Genomic DNA, 23090 nt, shown 5'->3' with positions numbered 1-23090 from the left:
AGAGCGATCGTAGCCACGAGGGGGTGAAGCCACCCCCCCTGGGCTGAAGCACCACTCCCCCTGTTCCTGGAGATCGGGTGAAATTGGAGTTAACCCTTTCACCCGATCTGCAGGAGCGCGATCCCTCCATGACGCATACGCTGCGTCATAGGTCGCATTGGCACCGACTTTCATGACGCAGCGTATGCGTCAAAGGTCGTGAAGGGGTTAAAAAAGCATGCAAAATTTGTCAATGGACTTCATGATTAAATGGGCTATCACTTATTTCCAGGGTACCATCTGTTTCTATGGTGTGATCACTTTGACATTAGTAAAGCAGTGTTTGGTCTCAAAGAGCTTATCATGGGTTAAATAAGAGACATCTTAGTGTTACACATGTCTTTTCAGGGCAATGAAAGGCTTTTCAGTATTGTACCTTGCAGCAAATCGATTCACTGAAAATCAAATTTAAAAAAAAATGTTAAACCTAGAAAATTCGCATTTCCACACATTAGATCACCTCTGGTATCTAATAATGCAGCTGTCCTCACATTTACATATGTAATTGACAATGAATATTCATTTGGAATCCCACATTTGCCTATCTCTCTTAGAATACAGGATTTAGCACCTGATTGCTTCATCAATTTACATACATTTTGGTCAGAGCCCTTACTGCCATTTCGGCCTTTAGACATAGTCAACCCCAAATGAACCCATTACACTCATTTGCTTCAAATGAACAGTTAGTGAAAATGGCACAAAAACACACTAAAAGGTAAAATATTAACCCCCTCACAACCTGCGCCATACTAGTACGGCACATGTCGTGTCCCTCCCTTTGATGTGGGCTCCGATGCTGAGCCCATATCTTTCCCAGCAAATGTTAGCTGTTTTGAACAGATGACATGTGCCACTTACAGCCATGGGTGGATTGCTTACAGCGGCATTTAATGTGATCATGACAGAAGCGTGTCACTAATCCCGCCCATAGCTGACCCCGTCACATGATCGTGGGTCACCGATAGGTCAGCTCGGCACGACAACCAGAGGTATCCAGCAGACCTCTATGGTTGTCATTGCTGGATTGCTATGAGCGTCGCCCAGTGGTTGGCTGAGCATTTCTGCTACACACAGGCAATATGATCATTGCCTATGTGTAGCGATTGGGTTATCGCAGCTTCTAGTCTCCCATGGAAACTATTGAAGCACGCAAAAAGTAAAAAAAAAAATTTAAAAATATTAAAAAAAAAAAAATATTTAAAAGTTCAAATCACCCCCTATTCGACCCATTCAAAATAAAATAATGAAAAAATATATATATACACATTTTTGGTATTTCTGCATTCAGAATCGCCCCAATCTATCAAGCTATAAAAAGAATTAATTCAATCAGTAAACGGCATAGTGGAAAAAAAGTCAAAACACCAGAATTATGTTTTTTTGGTCGCCACAACATTGCAGTAAAATGCAGTAATTGGCGATCAAAAGATTGTATCTGCACGAAAATGGTATCATTAAAAGCATCAGCTCAGCATGCAAAAAATAAGCCCTCACCCAACCCCAGATCGCGAAAAATGGAGATGCTACAGGTCTCAGAAAATGAATGTATTTATTTTTTAAACAAACATTGGATTTTCACCATTTAAATAAAAAACAACCTATACATGTTTGGTATCTACGAACTCATAATGACCTGGTGAATCATGGCCAGTCAATTTTAGCATTTGGTGAACATAGTAAAAATAAATCCAAAAAACAGTTGTGGAATTGCACTTTTTTGCTGTCATTCAAAAGTACAACTCATCCGGAAACATAAAAGCCCTAACATGGCTATATTGATGGAAAGATTAAAAGTTAATGTTCTGTGAAGAAGGGGAGCGAAAAATAGAATCACAAAAATGAAAAAGGGCTGCGGCGTGAAGGGGTTAATATTCAACGAGATATCAAAAAGGGAAAATATTTCTCAATGCATCATTACGGTTGGTAGAATATAAACTGAAAAACTACTAATAAATAAAGGAACTAGTTAATAACAAGATGACCATAGGAATGATCAGTTTTCATTATAAACTAATTTTCCAGAACCCTAAATAGGTCATACAATATTTTAATTACAGCATAGATAGCATTTCTGCCAACGTTTTACCTTTTATTTGTCAAACACATTTTATTTTATGACATAAAGAGAAATACACTGCAGTATCTAATCAATATTTTGCAAAGTCAGAGACTTAGCAGACAGCGAAGAAAGTTTGGTTTGGTTTCAGTCAGTGGGTTAATGTACCAAGGGAGATTAATTGAAAACATCAGTCAGGCTCTCTGTTCAGCTATGTTGACATCATAAACGCCTCATTACATTTGGTTTTGTATGTAGCAGTCCTAGGAAAAAGGTTGGGGGTTAAAAGCAGAAACTAATGATCCTTAGGATGGTAGCAGACATGGCATGTCAGTAATAACTAGCCTGCTGTTTACCAAAATCTTTCTCACAAACAATTTAATGACAGTGGTAAGCAACATAGGGGTACGTTTGTTTGTTTTTCATGCAGGGTATGTGCACACGTCCGGATTTCTTGCAGAAATTTCCTGAAGAAAACCGGAAATTTTCTGCATGAAATCCGCATTTTTTTTTTTTGCGTTTTTTTTAGCATTCTGCAAGCGTAATTAGCTTGCAGAATGCTAAAGTTTTCCAAGCGATCTGTAGCATCGCTTGGAAAACTGACTGACAGGTTGGTCACACTTGTCAAACATACTGTTTGACAAGTGTGACCAACTTTTTACTATAGATGCTGCTTATGCAGCATCAATAGTAAAAGATAGAATGTTTAAAAATAATTAAAAAAATAAAAAAAATGCTTATACTCACCTGCAGACCTCAGCGGCGTCCGTTCCGTATAGATGGTGTGTGCGCGCAGGACCTTCCATGACGTCGCGGTCACATGACCGGTCTCGACCAATCACAGGACAGTGACGTCATCGCAGGTCCTTCACCGCACACCAGCTACAGGAACCGAAGCGGCAGCATGCACCTGAGAGGCGGGAAGACATCGAAGGTGAGTATAGGACTATTTTTTATTTTAATTCTTTTTTTTTTACCACTTATATGGTGCCCAGTCCATGGAGGAGAGTCTCCTCTCCTCCACCCTGGGTACCAACCACACATAATCTGCTTACTTCCCGCATGGTGTGCACAGCCCCATGCGGGAAGTAAGCAGATCAATGGACTCCTAGGTGTGCGGAATCCCCGCAATTCCGCATTTTTAATGAACATGTTGCTTTTTTTTCCGCGATGCGATTTTTTCGCGGAAAAAATCGCAACATTTGCACAAAAAATGCGGAATACACTGTAAATAATAGGAGGCATATGTTAGCGTTTTTTTCGCGTTTTTATCACATTTTTATAGCAAAAAAACGCGAAAAAACGCGAAAAATCCTGAACGTGTGCACATGGCCTCAAAGCAGCAATGTTCACACTTTTTGCATCTTATCAACTCAAAACCTTGGTGCAAACCATTGCTCTGAACAATCAGAATTAAATATATCTTTGGAAGGGGTCCTTTTTTAAGCAAAATAAGCAATTAGAGGAAATCTATCATTAGATTCATGCTCTCTGAACCACAGGCAGCATGAATCAAGTCTTGGCTTCAAGATTTCAACTATATATGCATTACTCTGAAATGTGGCAGAGAAAACAATTTGAAAGGGTGGCCATGGAATATAGGGAGAAATGTAACAAATCCAAAGTGGTCCTCGACAGCTCCTCACCCACCCTGCTCCAGTCGTGTGCATAGAAAGAGACCTGTCAATCACCTGGTGCAGGAAAGAGCGAAGCCAGCCAGGGACAACATTGGACTAGCCAGGTCTCTCCATAAAGTCTCCAGTCAGCTTCTCAAACTATATTTTCTCTGAAACACCACAGCATTTCAGAGTAAGTCGCACCTGGCTGCAATCCCACAGCTAGGCTTTTATTCATTCTGCCCACAGTTAAGACAGCATGAATATAGTGCCAAGTTCCCTTTAAAGAGTACATTTCACCAAATGTTTCATGTTGAACTGGGCATACAATATGATAGGTGCTGCAGCACGGAACAAAAGGTTTTCGGGGTTTTTTTGCCTCTCCGTCAAAGAGATATTAGTGACCAAATGATTTGGCACTTAAACAGTTCATTTTTTTAAGACCAAGTGGGCATTACCAGAGAGATTTCATTGTGGGCGTGTACTTGTCCCTCTTTCTAACACAAATATCAGGCAACAACACACTTGGGGAAAAAAGAACAACATGCCAAAGAATAGCATTGACAAGTAGTCAGTTAAACAGACTCAACTTACAGCACTGTGATTATTTGCTAAAGAACAGCAGATCTGAGTGTGATTAACTGACAGTTTTCAGATCTCATCTCTAGCGTTCAGTGTGGGGTGAAGGGCAGTGCTGCAGAAGTTGTGTCTGATTACAAACACTTCTAGAAGCTCCACTCTCAAATCCAATTGAGCTTTATTGGAAGGATCAGATACACATAAGCATTGCTAAAGCAAGTGTAATGCTGCCAACTCCATTGTATTGCCCCACATTGACTGCTGGAAATAAAAGCTCTTAATCAAACTCAGATCTTCCGTGCTTTGGCACTTGTAATGACTCTGCAATGAGGAGAGCAATGTCATTATGTCTCACACAGAACCTGTTCTAAGCTATAGTGAGTATGTGTTCTTTTTCCTCTTGCTTAAGATTGGCCAAGCTGGGAGCACTATGAGAGAAGAAATGCTAGAATTGTTTGTAATGAGACTGCCAAAGATGAGAGCTGAAAGCTGTCAGCTAATCACACTTAACTCTGCTGTGCTCCAGCACATCATCACTCTGTAGTGAGGAGAGCAGATGGTTTGTGGGGGAATTTCCTTCATTCCCCAGTGTGTTGCTGCCTGCATATGATTAGCTTCCCATGAGCAGGTGTCTGAACAATTGGGCCTGCTCTTCTCTCATTTATATTGAGGTTGACTGACACAAGGTGAGGTTTTAAGATTAGAGATAGGACCATCCCTATTTGGGTACACCTTGTAGCGGTGGATGGCTTTTACGCTTTTTGGATCAAAATACTGTTAACTAAGTTCCCTATGTTATTTACATGTACTGTATGATTACTGTTTAATAGTACGACATAATGGATTTTCGGTCGCATGCACGAGCGCTTAGGCTACATTTACACATCCATTTATCATTTTCTCTTATTTGTCCTTCATATTGCCTATTTTGCTTCCATGCTTCATCTGTTTTATCGCATCCATTTTTAAAACGGGGATAAACTGAACTTTTATTTATCCACTGACTCTTAATGCATGAAACACAAATGGCACCCTGAAGTAAAAAGTATGTCTTCTTTTTTTTTTGCTTTATAACAAACATCATAAATTTTAATGGCTGAGTCTAATACTCAAAACTGATGACAATAGGACATGCTGAGCCTCGCGGACAAGACAAATGGATCCATTTTTAATAGAACTCTACTGGTCAGTCTGCTTTTCTTTTGAAAAAGGACAGGACATGGAAGTGTACAATCAATGTGTAAATATAGGCAAATTTTTAGCTTTGCCATATCATTTATTAGCCAAATACGCCTTATTTTTTAGCTCTGGCAGCACAAACATCCATGCTGTTTACTCCTGCAACTGACTGAAAAGTTCCATCAGCAGCTAAAGCCCTGTGTGCAGTTTTCTAGACAAACATGGCAAGCATGAGGTTTGCTGCAAAACTGCCATTGGTTCCAAAAAAAGCAGCAAATTGAGGCTTGCATGCACATTAAGGTCAGTTACATGAAGCTAACTGTAATGCTGGTAGTTGTGGACCCATTTTGCCACAGTCAGGGCTTAACCTGGAGATATGTTACTAAGTATCTACCAGGTATTCACTAAGCCTCTGATGGTGAGGATAAGCTGGGCCGCTGGTAGACACCAGGTACCACTCCAGAGCAGTTCCCTGGACTGCAGCAGAGACTCTGGTACAGGGTACATATGAGTGAGACAAAAGCCAGGTCAGATGGTCCAAGGTCAGGGCATGCAGTACAGGTTCAGAATTCACAGCCGAGGTCAGGAGCGAAGAGATCAGGATAAACAAGAAGGCAATTCAGGTCAATAACAGATGAGACAAAACAGGAGTAAGCCAATACAGGAACTAGAGACAGAGCTACTAAGAACCTACATTCGGGTAATGAATGAAGGGTGGAATCGCCTGATATATCTTAGCTGAAGAAGCAGATCTCTGCAGGACAGAATGGATGCAATTTTTGCAGAGTTCAGCCATGCCCCCTTATGACTCAAAAACAGCCGAGCTGTAAGATAGAGTGAAGGACAGGTACTGGGTGAAGCCGAACGTAACATACAGCGAGTGTAGCGGTGCTTGGAAGGAATGCGAGTGGCTGGCGTAATATGAATGTTGCAATGTTTGCAAATTACCTGGATTTGCGAAAATTCTAAAGATGCTATTAAAAGCCATATTGTTCCTTTTTAATACAGGACATATCCCCAACTTACTGCATTTGAATCACAAATAGTACAAATTACTCTTTTAGCAACTCCAAAATTATATGCGATAATAGATGAATAGGTAGTAGAGATAAATGGATATTTTGAAATTCAATTCGCCAACCACTGAATTTTCCCCCAAAGTTTAATTTGTGGAGAATAAACTTTCAAGAGTCTCAACACTAGAAAGCTTGTAACTGCTCAGAAAATAACAATATGTAAGAGGAGAGAAAGATAATCCCGTTCGAAACACCCTACAGGAGAAAGACTTAAGGTACCTTCACACGAAACGACTTTGTAACGATATCGCTAGCGATCCGTGACGTTGCAGCGTCCTGGCTAACGATATCGTTTAGTTTGACACGCAGCAGCGATCAGGATCCTGCTGTGATGTCGCTGGTCGCTGAATAAAGTCCAGAACTTTATTTGGTCGTCCGATCGCCGTGTATCGTTGTGTTTGAAAGCAAAAGCAACGATACCAGCGATGTTTTACACTGGTAACCAGGGTAAACATCGGGTTACCAAGCACAGGGCCGCGCTTAGTAACCCGATGTTTACCCTGGTTACCAGCGTAAAAGTAAAAAAAACAAACAGTACATACTCACCTGCGCGTCCCCCAGCGTCTGCTTCCTGACACTTACTGAGCGCCGGCCCTAAAGTGAAAGTGAAAGCATAGCGGTGACGTCACCGCTCTGCTGTTAGGGCCGGAGCTCAGTCAGTGTCAGGAAGCAGACGCTGGGGGACGCGCAGGTGAGTATGTACTGTTTGTTTTTTTTACTTTTACGCTGGTAACCAGGGTAAACATCGGGTTACTAAGCGCGGCCCTGCGCTTAGCAACCCGATGTTTACCCTGGTTACCCGGGGACCTCGGCATCGTTGGTCGCTGGAGAGCGGTCTGTGTGACAGCTCCCCAGCGATCAAACAGCGACGCTGCAGTGATCGGCATCGTTGTCGCTATCGCTGCAGCGTCGCTTCGTGTGAAGGTACCTTTACCCAGTTACTCTTGAGATGGAAAAAGATTCTGCCCTACAAACTTTGCTTCACTGGGAACCACTGATCTGTGATGACCCAGGTACTGACCACCAGTGCTTGATAATAATGAAATTGTGCCGGACAAGTTTTTTTTTTTTTTTCAAACCATGTATCAAATTTCAAAATGGTCAAATTCATATGAAATTATAAATTTCAGGAAACTCGACTCGAATTTGATACTCTGCAGATAATCTCTATTATTTATATAGACAGATTGATTACAGATAAACAAATAGATCGATAGATAGATGCAAATTACTTGTTTCTAATATAGTAAGGTCTATATACTTATCTACACTGTCTGACACACATAGTTAAGATAAATTGAAATTATCAAACATTTTGAAGAAAATCACTAATTAATCAAAATATAAAAGTAAAATTGTATTTGCTTTATATTTGTATATTTGCAAATATTATGTAGAATTACATTAATTGTACTTTATTACTTGACAGTTTTATGAGCTTTGTGTTTTCAAATACACTTATGCAGGAGAGATTAAAGGGGTTTACCAGGACTTAAAAAAGCTAAGAAATAATTGATTAGTTGGGGGTATCTGATATATCTTCCTATTAGCTAAATTAAGGTATTTTCTGTTTCCCACTACATTATTTACTTATGGTACACACAACTGTGTTAATGGGACTAAGCAGCAGTGACCCTCCCTCCTGTGACACCGCTCCACCAGAAAGATACCGTAAAGTCGGACTATAAGATGGACCCCCATTTTATTTAAAACATTTTTTTCCTATTTATCTTCCCAAAATTTGGGGTGCGTCTTATGTTCTTATAGTAAGCAAAATACGGTACTTCTAATGTGACATATGATTTGCAGATATGTGCAGATATTACAGCATGGATTATTATGACACAATCGTAATGGCTTTTTTTTGCACTTTCTTCAATCAATCTAAATTTAGTCACAAGTTGAAAGAAGACATAAAACTTGTGCTAAACATCAAATTAGAAATCGGCATCAAAACTGACAGTAACTGTCCTCAGTATAGGCATGATACCGATATGGGAAATAAAGTAGGATAATAGCTACTGTCATAGCCAATTAATATTCCAACAATCTGAGCTTGGCTGGGGCACTTGATGGTTATTCTCCTGGCAATAGCAGAGAGCATCTTCCTGACAATTTAATGCGGCACAGCCAGTACAACATAATGCTGAATGAATGTTAGAGAACGTGTACATGGACTGGGCTTGTATAAGAGCATGCTTACAAGACAAAGCTCGACTGTGATACTAAGAAAAAGAGAAGCCGACGTAAATTATATAAAACAAAAAGGGAAATTGTTCAGTGTAATAGTCTGTGGCAATCATCCTTTCCCTACAATAAGAAGGATGTAACATTTTCCACACCAGGATTACACATCATGTATTAAGTTTATATACAATTGAATAAATCCAAGCTGTCATAATTGCTTATACCAGGTTTTGGAAGTAAGAATCTCACAATTGTGATAAATATACAAACATGACTAGATTTTCCAGGCCAAAATTGCCCCAGTAAACTGACCAATATTCAGTCATAATGATTAAATTCCCATCAATCAGTAGTGGGCTATTCTAAGGGCTCATGCAGACGATCATATCTTTAGTCCGAGTGCAATTCGACAAAACATCGGAAAGCACTTGAACCAATATTATTCTATGGGACCGTAAACATGTCCGATTTTGTCCTTGGACCAAGTCTTTACATGGAAAAAAATGTAGCATGCACGATTTGCATCCGATATTTGGATTGCACTCAGCCATGCAAGTCAATGAGTCCGTGGAACAAAATCAGACAGCACTCGGAAGACATCCCAGTGCACTTCAAATTTCTTGGACTGCCAGAATAGAGAAAATAGAGAGGTCATATGGCTAGTCTAGTAAGTATATTGTATACTGGAACTGCACAGATCCTATGACCTAGTGTAGTAAGGTAAGGAATATTTCCACTATTAAAGGGTTTGTCCAGCCCTGGAGGAATTTAAGGCAAGCATTGAACCTTGCCAAATCCTAGCAGGGTGTATTTTACATGCTGTTCAGATTTTGGCTCATCATGCTGATTGTAGCAGTTATCACATGACCACAGCCACATGCTGACTACATTATTATCCAGCTACTGAAAAAACATTGAGAGAAGTGGATGATAATCTAACCGGTAAGTGACCAAACGTATGCAAAAAGCATACCTGCAGTCAAGTGACAACAAGCACACTGTCATGATTCAGCAGGCTGCAATGATTGTCGAAAATGTCACTAGGGCTGAATAACCCCTTAAAGGTAAATATATGCTATATAGAAAATCTGATTCTTCTGATCACTTTCAGCTGTAACAATAACAGGATAAACTCAATGGAGCTTTTCAAACAATTAAATAGCGATATCATTCCTTACCATATCTACTGGCAGATGTCCTGGACACAGTAGAATTGTTTACCGCATTGTAGGCTGTGACTTGTTTAGACACCAGTGCTACCACTGCACCGTCTGGAACCTGTTAATGAAAAAATACACCTATAAGTCAATTGCTTCATCATTCATAAATCACCCAAATTAAATATTTAATCTCTAAATCTGTGAATACAATTTTTCTTCACAGTCCAGGTTTATATAGACCTATATTGACGTGTACATTGCATATAGTTCTGAAAATTTACCTGTGTCAATGACTACTGCTAGTCCAATTAACCCCTTTCTGACCTCGGACGGGATGGTCCGAGGTCAGAAACCCCTCTTTGATGTGGGCTCTGGCGGTGAGCCCGCATCAAAGCCGGGACATGTCAGCTGTTTTGAACAGTCCGTGAATGTGTCCGTAATAGGCGCAGGCAGAATCGCGATCTGCCCGTGCCTATTAACTAGTTAAATGCCGCTGTCAAACGCAGACAGCGGCATTTAACCTGCTCTTCCGGCCGGGCGGCCGGAAATGAGCGCATCGCCGACCCCCTTCACATGATCGGAGGTCGGCAATGCTTGTACATTGTAACCATAGAGGTCCTTGAGACCTCTATGGTTACTGATCCCCAGCAGCTGTGAGCGCCACCCTGTGGTCGGCGCTCACAGCACACTTGATTTTCTGCTGCATAGCAGCGAACAGAAGATCGCTGCTATGTAGCAGAGGCGATCGTGCTGTGACTGCTTCTAGCCTCCCATGGAGGCTATAGAAGCATGGCAAAAGTTTAAAAAAAAGTAAAAAAAAGTGAAAAAAATTAAAAAAATATAAAAGTTTAAATCACCCCCCTTTCGCCCCAATCAAAATAAATCAATAAAAAAAAATCAAACCTACACATATTTGATATCGCCGCTTTCAGAATTGCCTGATCTGTCAATAAAAAAAGCATTAACCTGATCGCTAAACGGCGTAGCGAGAAAAAAATTCGAAAAGCCAGAAATACGGTTTTTTTTGTCGCCGCCACATTGCATTAAACGGGCGATCAAAAGAACGTATCTGCACCAAAATGCCATCATTAAAAATGCCAGCTCGGCACGCAAAAAATAAGCCCTCAACCGACCCCAGATCATGAAAAATGGAGACGCTACGAGTATCGGAAAATGGCACAATTTTTTTTTTTTTTAGCAAAGATTGGAATTTTTTTTCACCATTTAGATAAAAATTAACCTAGTCATGTTAGGTGTCTATGAACTCGTAATGACCTGAAGAATCATAATGGCAGGTCAGTTTTAGCATTTAGTGAACCTAGCAAAAAAGCCAAACAAAAAACAAGTGTGAGATTGCACTTTTTTTGCAATTTTGCCTCACTTGGAATTTGTTTCCCGTTTTCTAGTACATGACATGGTAAAACCAATGATGTCGTTCAAAAGTACATCTTGATCCGCAAAAAATAAGCCCTCACATGGCCAAATTGACGGAAAAATAAAAAAGTTATGGCTCTGGGAAGGAGGGGAGTGAAAAATGAACACGGAAAAACGGAAAATCCCAAGGTCATGAAGGGGTAAATAAAAAGTCAGAGGCGCTATCGCTGATTCAAGTAAAAAAAATGAAAAAATAATGCAGCACGCTGCACAATTTTTTTCCAGTATGAAGATGGACACTGGACAGAAATCCATTGCTGTAACCTATAAAGTGTCTCTTGAGCATTGTTGTTGTCCATCATGTCATAGATCTGCCACTATTATATTTTGGTTTGAGGTCCCTATGATGAAACAGAAAAATTAAAATACTAACCTAGATGTGAGTCTAATCTAACAGAAAGCATACATGCACACAAGCTAATATTACTGATGCCATGCACTATTATCTGACCACAAAGTGAAATGATATAATCTAAGGGTAATACATATGATACCAAACACAGATGTCGCATAGTTCATGCTAACTCTTGCATCATTGAATCACACTAAGTTACCTGTGGTTTTACACATGATTTCAGATAAAGCTATTATGTTGTCTTAACTCAGAGAGTTATTCTCGCAATACATGAAAGATACAGTCACAAGGAGATAATTGGCAACTCTGTGATATCTCAAACACAGAGGGCCCAATTTATCAAGACTGGTGTTTTGCACGTCCACCTTGATAAACTGTGTGCTGCTGTACGATGCACCTAAATTTAAAAGAAGCGTGTGCCTCCTAATGAAATTGGCATACCTTTCAGCTGTCGTGTACGACCACTAGAAATGTTGCTCTAGTCAGCATGTGGAGTACTCTTCTGATGTACTTTCGTAGAGTGAATTGTCATCAATTAATTGGGTGTGTTTAGTCATGACCTGCCTTCCCTATCTCTGCCCACATTTCTAAAAGTTGTTGAAACTGGCCTGAAGAGCATTAATGCCCCAAACATTGCTAATTTTTATATAAAATCAAGTTAGGCAAAAATCTTGAAACATTTTAAAGTGTTTTATGCCAGAATTCTTGGGAAAAAAATCTAGCTGAATCAGGCCACACATTAATTGTATATCACTGTGTTTTCAACATCCCCTACATTAAATATAGGAACAGCATGCATGACCTTTACATTTTAATTATTGTTTTATACTGGTAATACATGGCAACACCTTGCTTTTTTTTTTTTCAGCCATTCTGATGTCGATATGTCGCTGTGTTTGGAATCATTGTCCTGTTGCATGATCCAGTTTTGGCAAAGCTTTAGTTTTGGAAACATGATTTCACATTTGACTCTACAGTAGAATACTTTGGTATATAAAAAAGTTCATGATAAACTAACAGACTGCATGGTGACAGATGCTCTGGCTCCACAAAAAGTCCAAATCATCACTCCTCCACTACCGTGCTTAACTAGTAGTATGAAATCTTTTCCATGGAATGCGGTTTTTTGCCAAATGTGGCACAGGTCACTATGGCCAAACATCTCCAATTTTGTGTCATCTGTTTAAGGGACATTGTTCTTAAGGGCTTATGATTTGTTTAGATTTAAATTTTCAAACTATAGCTGTACTGCCATATTCTTTTTAGAAAGAAGAGGCTTCCTTCTGGCATTCCTTCCAAACAAGTCATATTTGTTGTCTTTAACTACACTGTATCAAACAATACCATTTCATATGCTAACTGAGGCCTTTAGACTCTAAGTTGTAGCTCTTTAGTTTTCCACAATTTTTCTGTGCATTGTACGGTCTAAACTTGGTGTGAGTTTACTGGGATGTGCTGTACTGGGAAGACTGTCAAACGTCTTGAATGTTTTCCACTTGTTAATAATCTCTATCAACCCCCGGTAACTACAAACATTGCAATAAACTTCCGTGAGAACTACGTGTTCAGATACTAACTGAATATTTAAGTTCGGGTTTGCTCATCTCTAGGTATAAGCCTTCAAAGATCAATGGAAACAATAATTGCTTTTCTAAGATCATTGCTGATGTTTTACTTCTTTCTCATACTCCTGAATGTGCCAGATCAGCAAACTGCCAAAACTTCTGCTTTAATAGAGGTGGTCATAGTTGCTGATGAATGATTAATCAAAGACATTTGATTAGCAGCATCCTCTTAATTTGTATGGAAAGTAGTATGAGTCTACTTAATTTTTAATACATTGCTTTTATATTTTGAAAGTTTTACTAAATAATGACAAGGTGTTATTTGCCATGTGTTGATGCTCATCTGAGGCTGTAAGATGTTTTATAATATATGTGTTCCAATATGTAAAACTATAAAAATAAAAGAGGATGTACTTCGTTTTCCTCATGACTGTTGCAGTTTGTTAACTTCTTTATGTATCTCATAATCTCTATTATTATTATTGTCATAAAGCACATTAAGTTATCTCCTGGCAACAGCATTTCACTGCTTCCTTTGTAAGAGAACACATGACACACGAATAATCATACAGAACCAGCCATAACGCAGAGCTATATAGGGAAATGTCGAAATAATAAGCCGCTAAAGCATGTAATTTGCTGTTATTATTGCTTAAGTGATAATCCCATCGATTGAAAGCAGTAATACGTTTAATCTTGCTGAACTACACTATAGCATTAAGCCTGGCACAATAGGCTGGCACACAGCAGGAGACAGGTTTCACTTCAAACCCTAGAGTCTCCCAAAAACTCTGTGTTTGTTTGTGATACACCAGAAGCTGGCAGAGGGCAATGGATAGCGGCTTAGGCTGTGTTACTAGAAATACTGTCCATAAAATGTACAGCAAGCATTATTATAGAAAACAGAACAAAAATCTATAGTGTTTATTTTTTTCTTATAAGCCACTCAAATTAACTTGTTCTCCATTATTATTTTGAAAAATATCTTTCAATATAGTTTGACAAACTTATATTACAACATATACAATAATAAAAGCCAAGGCTTGTCACATAAATGTAGAATAAAAATATTTCCAAGTACAGGTCTCCTTATGTATTTTCCCTTTGAGAATTTTATCTTGGCCATAAAGGTGATAAAATACCAGAAAAGATACATTTCTCTAAACGATGCCTCCTGAATGTCAGATAATCATGGACTCATGAGTGTACATAGCTGAGCATTAAGGGCTGTATGCCAACTCGATGCATATCTTAGCTAAGAATACAAATTCAGGGGCCAATAATACAGAGGCATCGAAGCTATTCGTTTTCTCTAGTCTTTTAATTTTTGTCATGAATACTATAACTTGTATTTTAACAATGAATATCTTAGAAGAGATGACCAGATAACACTAAATACAACCTGAAAACTGGTTAGGTCATATTTTCCATTCAAGGTAAAATACAATATTTCTATAACGTTTTCCTCACCTAGGAACCAAAGCATTGTACATATCTAGAAAACAAACTCTATCCCTAAATATTCTCCAGCATAAAGAGATACAGAGGCTACAGAAAGTATTCAAACCCCTTTAAATTTTTCACTCTTTGTTTCATTGCAGCTATTTGGTAAATTAAAAAAAAAAAATGTTTTCTCATCAATGTACACTCTGCACCCTATCTTGACTGAAAAACTGAAAAAAAACCCCGGAAATATAGTAATTTTTGCAAATGTATTAAAAAAGAAAAACTGAAATATCACATGGTCATAAGTAATCAGACCCGTTTGCTCAGTATTGAGTAGAAGCACCCTTTTGAGCTAGTACAGCCATGAGTCTTCTTGGGATTTATTCAACAAGTTTTTCACACCTTGATTTGAGGATCCTCTGCCATTCTTCCTTGCAAATCCTCTCCAGTTCTGTCAGGCTGGATGGTGAACGTTGGTGGACAGCCATTTTCAGGTCTCTCCAGAGAAGCTAAATGTTGTTTAGGTCATGGCTCTGGTTGGCCAGTCAATAATGTATGTAGTATAACGTGGCACAGCTGTGATGGTGCTCAATTAAGTTCCCAAATCAGTGATATATAGTAATTGGCACTCAACTCGTATTTATGGATGCAGGAAGATAAATGTATTGCAGTACAGTTTATAAAGACGTTTCGGTTAATTCATGACCTTCTTCAGTATACCGGCTGCTTAATATTGTCTTGTAGTAGGCAAATAAGCTCGTAATATACTCTTATGCAGCCACTGAGGGGTAATCCAGCCCCTTGTATATAGAAAGTACAAAAGTACCTGCGTCACTGTGGATAGAAATGTGCATATAGTGGTCCGGAATAACCGGGTCCAGTGGTCGGTGGTGGATAGTGGCATGGAGGCTGCACATCTAACGTAGTGTCCACTGCTGGATAGATCAAGGGGCTGGATTACCCCACAGTGGCTGCATAAGAGTATATTACGAGCTTATTTGCCTACTACAAGAAAATATTAAGCAGTCGGTATACTGAAGAAGGTCATGAATTGACCGAAAAGACTTTATAAACTGGACTGCAATTCATGTATCTTCCTGCATCCATAAATACAAGTTGAGTGCCAATTACTATATATCACGGCCAGTCAAGAATGGTCACAGACTTGTTCTGAAGCCACTCCTTTGTTATTTTAGCTGTGTGCTTAGGGTCATTGTCTTGTTTGAAGGTGTACCTTTGGCCAAGTCTGAGGTCCATAGCACTCTGGAAGAGGTTTTCATCCAGGATATCTCTGTACTTGGCCGCATTCATGTTTCCTTCAATGACAACCAGTCGCCCTGTCCCTTCAGCTGAAAAACACCCCCATAGCATGATGCTGCCACCACCATGTTTCACTCTTGGGATTGTATTGGGCAGGTGATGATGAGCAGTGCCTGGTTTTCTCCACATACACCGCTTAGAATTATCACCAAAAGGGCTATCTTTGTCTCATCAGACCAGAGAATCTTATTTCTCATAGTCTGTGAGTCCTTCATGTGTTTTTAAGCAAACTCTATGCGGGCTTTCATATGTCTTGCACTGAGGAGAGGCTTTCGTCGGGCCACTCTGCCATAAAGACCCAACTGGTGGAGGGCTGCAGTGATAGTTGACTTTGTGGAACTTTCTCCCATCTCCCTACTGCATCTCTGAAGCCCAGCCACAGTGATTTTGGGGTTCTTCTTTACCTCTCTCACCAAGGCTCTTCTTCCATGATTGCTCAGTTTGGCTGGATGGCCATGTATAGGAAGACTTGTGTTCCAAATGTCTTCCATTTAAGGATTATGGAGGCCACTGTGCTCTTAGGAACCTTGAGTACTGCAGAAATTCTGTTGCAACCTTGTCCAGATCTGTGCCTTGCCACAATTCTGTCTCTGAGCTCCTTGGTCAGTTCCTTTGACCTCATGATTCTCATTTGGTCTGACATGCACTGTGAGCTGTGAGGTCATATATAGACAGGTGTGTGCCTTTCCAAATCAAGTCAAATCAGTTTAATTAAACACAGCTGGACTCCAATGAAAGGGTAGAACCATCTCAAGGAGGATCACAAGGAAGTGGACAGCATGTGACTTAAATATGAGTGTCTGAGCAAAGGGTCTGAATACTCATGACAATGTGATATTTCAGTTTTTCTTTTTTATTAATTTTGCTAAATTTACTATGTTTCTGTTTTTTTCAGTCAATATGGGTGCAGAGTGTACATTAATGAGAAAAAAATGAACTTTTTCAAATTTACCAAATGGCTGCAGTGAAACAATGAGTGAAAAATGTAAAGGGGTATGAATACTTTCCATACCCACTGTACTGTATGTTCTCATTTTGTTTTGTTTTTTAGCATGATGCACCCCTGATGGTTTCTGGGAAAAATCTGGGGTTGGAGTAGAATCTTGTTTTTTTGAATCATGATTTATAATATGGTAAAACTTATTGTTTCACATTAACTTTTTATTAACCCCCTCAAGACATGCGCCATACATTTACGGCGCATGTTGGGTCTCCCCCTTTGACATGTGCTCCAGCGCTAAGCCACATCTTTTGTGGGAAAAGGCAGCCGCGGATGGAATTGCTGTTAACCTGTTAAATGCGGCTGTCAATCTCTGACAGTGCATTTCACGTGATTGCGCCGGAAGCAAGTCACTAATCCCACCCATCTGCATCCGTGTCACATAACTGCAGGTCGCTGATGGGTCTGCAGCAGACCCCTGTGGTTGCCATTGCCGATTTGCTCATTGCCCAGGGGTTGGCGCTCATAACAAGTGAACATTTCTGCTATGCAGAGCAGAGCTGTAGTAGCACCAGTGATCGGATGATCACAGCTTCTAGTCTCCCATGGAAACTATTAAAGCCAGTGTAAAGTAAGAAAAAAATGTTTTTAAAAATATAAAAAAATTAAAGTTTAAATCACCCCACATTCAAAATAAAACAATTAAAAAATACACATATTTGGAATAGCGGGGGTCAGAATCGCCTGATCTATCAATGTATAAAAATAATTAATCCGATCGGTATACGGCATAACGAGAAAAAAGTCAAAACGCCAGAATTAATTTTTTCTGGTTGTCGCAACATTGCATGAAAATGTAATAACGGGAGATCAAAACATCACATCTACACCAAAATGGTATCAATAAAAATGTCAGCTCAATGTGCAAAGAATAAGCCCACACCCTGCCCCAGATCACGAAAAATGGAGACAATACGGGTCCTGGAAAACGGCAACAAGCAACCTATTGAGTGACATATGACTGGAATGAATGTCTCTACCCCTAAATCATGCTGCTCTGTAATTACATAGAAAAAACCTGCTACAAGACACCCAAGTTCTCAAGAAACAATTTCAATATAATATCATGACAAGCTTGCAAAATCCATGACTTGTTAAGATTCATATCACAAGCTCTAGGAGGTCACTACTATACACATTTAGCATATTAATCGCCCACCACAATATCAAAAAATCATATTTTTCCAAGGCTAGCCATCATGTGCCACATATCCCTGGAAATGGCGCACCAAGTGCAGTGGTGAAGGAAGGACACATCTATGTAAGGAATTATGTACTATGTTTCCCATGTCCTTCGAGAAAAAAGTGTTTGTCCTTATGATTTTTCCTCTGATGGTAATTACTTTCTAATCTACTTTTCCATTTCCAGTTTGTACCCCATGCCAACAGACAAAACCCTGACATTTAATTTAGTGATGGTGCCAGAACAGCACCCAGGGCTCTTGTTTTAGAGGCCAGTCGGCTTATCTCCAAAATTATTTGCACGTTAATGAAGAAAGTGAGATTTTATCAAGCTTTAGGCTGGCAAGGGCAAAAGACAAACTATGCCAGCAGCATTTGGGAGGGAGGCCATTCTAGATGATTGGCAGTGGGACTGAGACTTGAAGGGTTATCTCTAATGTATAGTAAGGACTGTCTAATCTCCCTCAACCAAATCCTTTTTATGTTTCATTTTCACTTTGTGAATATTCTACAGGTAATGTGTGACAGCACCCAGGGCTCTTGTTTTAGAGGCCAGTCAGCTTATCTCCAAAATTATTTGCACGTTAATGAAGAAAGTGAGATTTTATCAAGCTTTAGGCTGGCAAAGGCAAAAGACAAACTATGCCAGCAGCATTTGGGAGGGAGGCCATTCTAGATGATTGGCAGTGGGACTGAGACTTGAAGGGTTATGTCTAATGTATAGTAAGGACTGTCTAATCTCCCTCAACCGAATCCTTTTTATGTTTCATTTTCACTTTGTGAATATTCTACAGGTAATGTGTGACTTTCAATCACAAAATGTTCTTTTCACAGTGTAAAATACACATTTAGTACTGTGGAAGTGCAAAACAAACACTTTTGTAGATATTTAATTTGAAAAAAGTCCTAAATTATTGCTACTGCATACTTATTACTCGTTGGAGCATATTTCATGCCTTGAATCACTAAAGGCTTTGAGACAATATTGTGTTTCCGAGAAAAGTTTAATCCACAGACTGCTAGATGAGAAAAGTGCTGTAGAAATATAGTATTTTAATATAGTATTTTATTTTGAAAGGAAAACATGAATTTGCCAGTCACTTTATCCTTTTTAAACAAATGTGTAGGGGACATGATTTTGTGGCCCTTAATAATATATAAGTAGTAGACGTTCTCCTCCTTCCTTAGAGAATGCTCAGTGCTTTTGCTCAGAACAGATGCTGATGGAGGAGCATGTGGCGGACCTGTCCAGCCTCCTCCAATTGAAAAACACTGCACGCTGGAAATCTATTTTTCGATAGGAGAAGGCTGACAGACAGGTATAGTCAAATGCTCCTAGATCTGCTGCCATTTTGGGAACAGGAGATCTGAGAAGTCTGTGAGGAAGGCTAAAACCACAAGGCCAGGAGGAGAACCTGTCATACTCATATATTAGTAAGTGACACAAAATTATGTCCCCAACACATTTGATCAAATAAAAAACACCCAAGATTATCAATACCAAAAAGGAGATCTTATTAAAAAAAAACTTTTAAGAAATCTTAGTAGGACTCTGGACTGTTTTATTTGTTAAATATTTCTTCTTTCTTACCCACCATATTACATATGTCATACTTGATGGGAAATTATATGTATATTCTAATATTTTGGGACATAGTCTAAGCTAAAAACTGTAACAAATTATTGGTTTAGAAGGGGTGTTGGGACATTTTAGTTAGTGAATCACATGTTACAACCCTCCATGTTAGGGTTCAATATCATTTTAACTATATAGTGATGACCATCATATATGTACAGTGGGGGAAATAAGTATTTAATCCCTTGCTGATTTTGTAAGTTTGCCCACTGACAAAGACGTGAACAGTCTATAATTTTAAGGGTAGGCTAATTTTAACATTGAGAGATAGAATATCAAAAATAAAATCCAGAAAATCACATTGTATAAATTATATAAATTTGTTTGCATTTTGCAGTGAGAAAAAAGTATTTGATCCATCTGGCAAACAGTGCTTAATACTTTGTGGCAAAACTCTTTTTGGCAAGCACAGCAGTCAGACTTTTTTTGTAGTTGATGATGAGGTTTGCGCACATGTCAGGAGAAATTTTGGTCCACTCTTCTTTGCAGATCATCTCTAAATCATTAAGATTTTGAGGCTGTCGCTTGGCAACTCAGAGCTTTATCTCCCTCCATAGGTTTTCTATGAGATTAAGGTCTGGAGACTGGCTAGGCCACTCCATGACCTTAATGTGCTTCTTTTTGAGACCCTCCTTTGTTGCCTTGGCTGTATGTTTTGGGTCATTGTCTTGTTGGAAGACTCAGCCATGAACCATTTTTAATGTCCTGGTGGAGGGAAGGAGATGGTCACTCAGGATTTTACGGTGCATGGCTCCATTAATTTTCCCATTGATGCAGTGAAGTTTTCCTGTGCCCTTTGGGTTATAGGCAGCGGTTCTCTTCCCCCAAACATGGCGAGTTGAGTTAATGCCAAAGAGATCAAATTTTGTCTCATCTGACCAAAGCACCTTCTCCCAATCACTCACAGAATCATCCAGATGTTCATTGGCAAACTTCAGATGGGTCCGCACATGTGCCTTCTTGAGCAGGGGGACCTTGCGGGCACTGCAGGATTTTAAACCTTTATGGTATAATGTGTTAACAATGGATTTCTTGGTGACTGTGGTTCCAGCTACCTTGAGATCATTAACAAGTTCCACCATGTAGTTTTAGGCTGATCTCTCACCATCATGATCAAGGATACCCCATGAGGAGAGATTTTGCCTCCTTCTCACCCAGCATCTTACTTATGGTTTTGTAGCCCATTCCAGCTTTGCACAGATCGATGATCTTGTCCCTGACATCTTTATAAATCTCTTTGGTCTTGCCCATGTTGTAGAGGACCGAGTCTGACTGATTAATCCCTTCACGCCACGGCCCTTTTTCGTTTTTGCATTTTCGTTTTTTGCTCCCCTCTTTCCCAGAGCCATAACTTTTTTATTTTTCCGTCAATATGGCCATGTGAGGGCTTATTTTTTGCATGACGAGTTGTACTTTTGAAAGACACCATTGCTTTTACCATGTCTTGTACTAGAAAACGAGAAAAAAAAATTCCAAGTGTGGTGAAATTGCAAAAAAAGTGCAATCCCACACTTGTTTTTTGTTGGCTTTTTTGCTAGGTTCATAGTTAAATGTCACTTTCAGCGTTTGACAGTGGCATTTAACAGGTTAATAGCGGCAGGTGGATCACGATTCCACCTGCGGCTATTGCGTGTACATGTCAGCTGTACATAACAGCTGACATGTCGCGACTTTGATGTGTGCTCAGAGTCGGAGCCCACATCAAAGGGGGAGACACGACATGCGCTGTACAAGTACGGGGCATGTCGTGAAGGGGTTAATTGAGTCTGTGGACAGGAGTCTTTTGTAAAGGTGTCTATGTAAGACAGTTGTCTTTAATGCAGGTAATGAGGATTAGGATTAGGAGCATCTAACTGGTCTGTAGGAGCCAGAACTCTTAATGCTTGGTAGGGGATCAAACAGGTATTTCTCACTGCAAAATGCAAACAATTTATATAATTTATACAATGTGATTTTCTGGATTTTAATTCTGATATTCTATCTCTTAATGTTAAAATTAACCTACCCTTAAAATTATAGACTGTTCATGTCTTTGTCAGTGGGCAAACTTACAAAATCAGCAAGGGATCAAATACTTATTTCCCCACTGTATGTGGGCTATCATTATATAGAAGGGGCTCAGGAGCTGCTTCACATAGATGGCATCAGAGATTCAACTGGTGAAACCAAAACTGGCTCTGATCACATCAGTTTAACCTCCTAAATGCCACTGCAAATCATGACAGTGGCATTTAAAAGATATCAAAGATGACCACCATTAATTCACAGCTTAATGGTCCTTCACGCAATGTGATTGAAGCGATGGCCGGGGGACCACCACGGTGCAGGAAGACTACTGTACACAAGATGAGGTGCAAACAACAAAGGGTAGATTTATTGGAAGGCAAGGAATGAAGTGAATGATGAAGATGCAAATGGGTGTACAACGGCAAAAGACAATTTAAAAGAATTATAAACGTTATCTTTTCCGTAAAATAGCACGGTGCTCCAACTATTACAGACTCAAAATATGTCTAACAAGCAAATGTAAACAATAAACAAGTGATGATGCTACTCTACGTATAACCTCCCTGGCCTTTACTAAGCAGGCCACATGGCTCCCATGTACTGACTATTGAAGCCTACACTAGGCCCTAACAGGTGCACCAAACAGGAACAAACTCACGGTGATGTTGGAGAATCAGCTCCAGTCCCAGGGGGCCCCCAGCAGTCTAATATGGTGGTGCGCACAGCTTTCTGTCAGCTCTGTGAAACGTGGTCTTCTCCTTGCTTCTGGATCCTAGGGATGCTCCTGGAAACTGTAAATCCCTTTCTCTGTATCTTTGTGGCTCTCTTGCAGCTATATCAGGGCACAGTTCTTCTCTCTTTCAGCTATCAGCACAAAAAGTCCTCTCTGCAGCAGCCTCAGCTCACACACGCTGCTCCAGCTCCACACATGTGCTCTGCACAGACTAGTTCATTACACCGACTCTTGCAGGGGAGAAACAGGACATTCCATCACGCCAGACAAGGGGGTGCAGCCTCTTAAAGTGACAGCATGTTCCTTACTGTCCATAACAGTACCACCCTCTTACATGCCTCCCTTCTTAATGATGGTCGTCCTCGGCCATCACAGCATCAGGGTCAAAGTGTAATGGAGGAACGTGCAATGAGGAAACAGCACCTACAGAGGAGGCAACAAAGTTGTAAAACCAGACAGAGCACACTGTTCTACATATCGGACTGGTGGAACTCCTGCATTAGACCTCTGGGATCTC

At 39.8% G+C, this 23090-nt stretch overlaps 1 protein-coding gene across 2 annotated transcripts in view; it reads right to left on the bottom strand.

The window, feature by feature from the left end:
* The window catches only part of PLXNA4 (plexin A4), a 1056784-nt gene that overhangs the window by 58162 nt on the left and 975532 nt on the right, over nucleotides 1-23090 (bottom strand). For both annotated transcript variants that reach the window (XM_077264448.1, XM_077264449.1), the window contains one exon: nucleotides 9914-10013. In XM_077264448.1, coding sequence (XP_077120563.1) covers nucleotides 9914-10013 — 100 coding nt within the window. The remainder of the gene's footprint in view (nucleotides 1-9913; nucleotides 10014-23090) is intronic.

The sequence above is a fragment of the Ranitomeya variabilis genome, chromosome 5 (assembly GCF_051348905.1).
Source record: "Ranitomeya variabilis isolate aRanVar5 chromosome 5, aRanVar5.hap1, whole genome shotgun sequence".
In the NCBI taxonomy this organism is placed as follows: domain Eukaryota; kingdom Metazoa; phylum Chordata; class Amphibia; order Anura; family Dendrobatidae; genus Ranitomeya; species Ranitomeya variabilis.
This window is presented reverse-complemented; position numbering and strand designations above follow the sequence as displayed.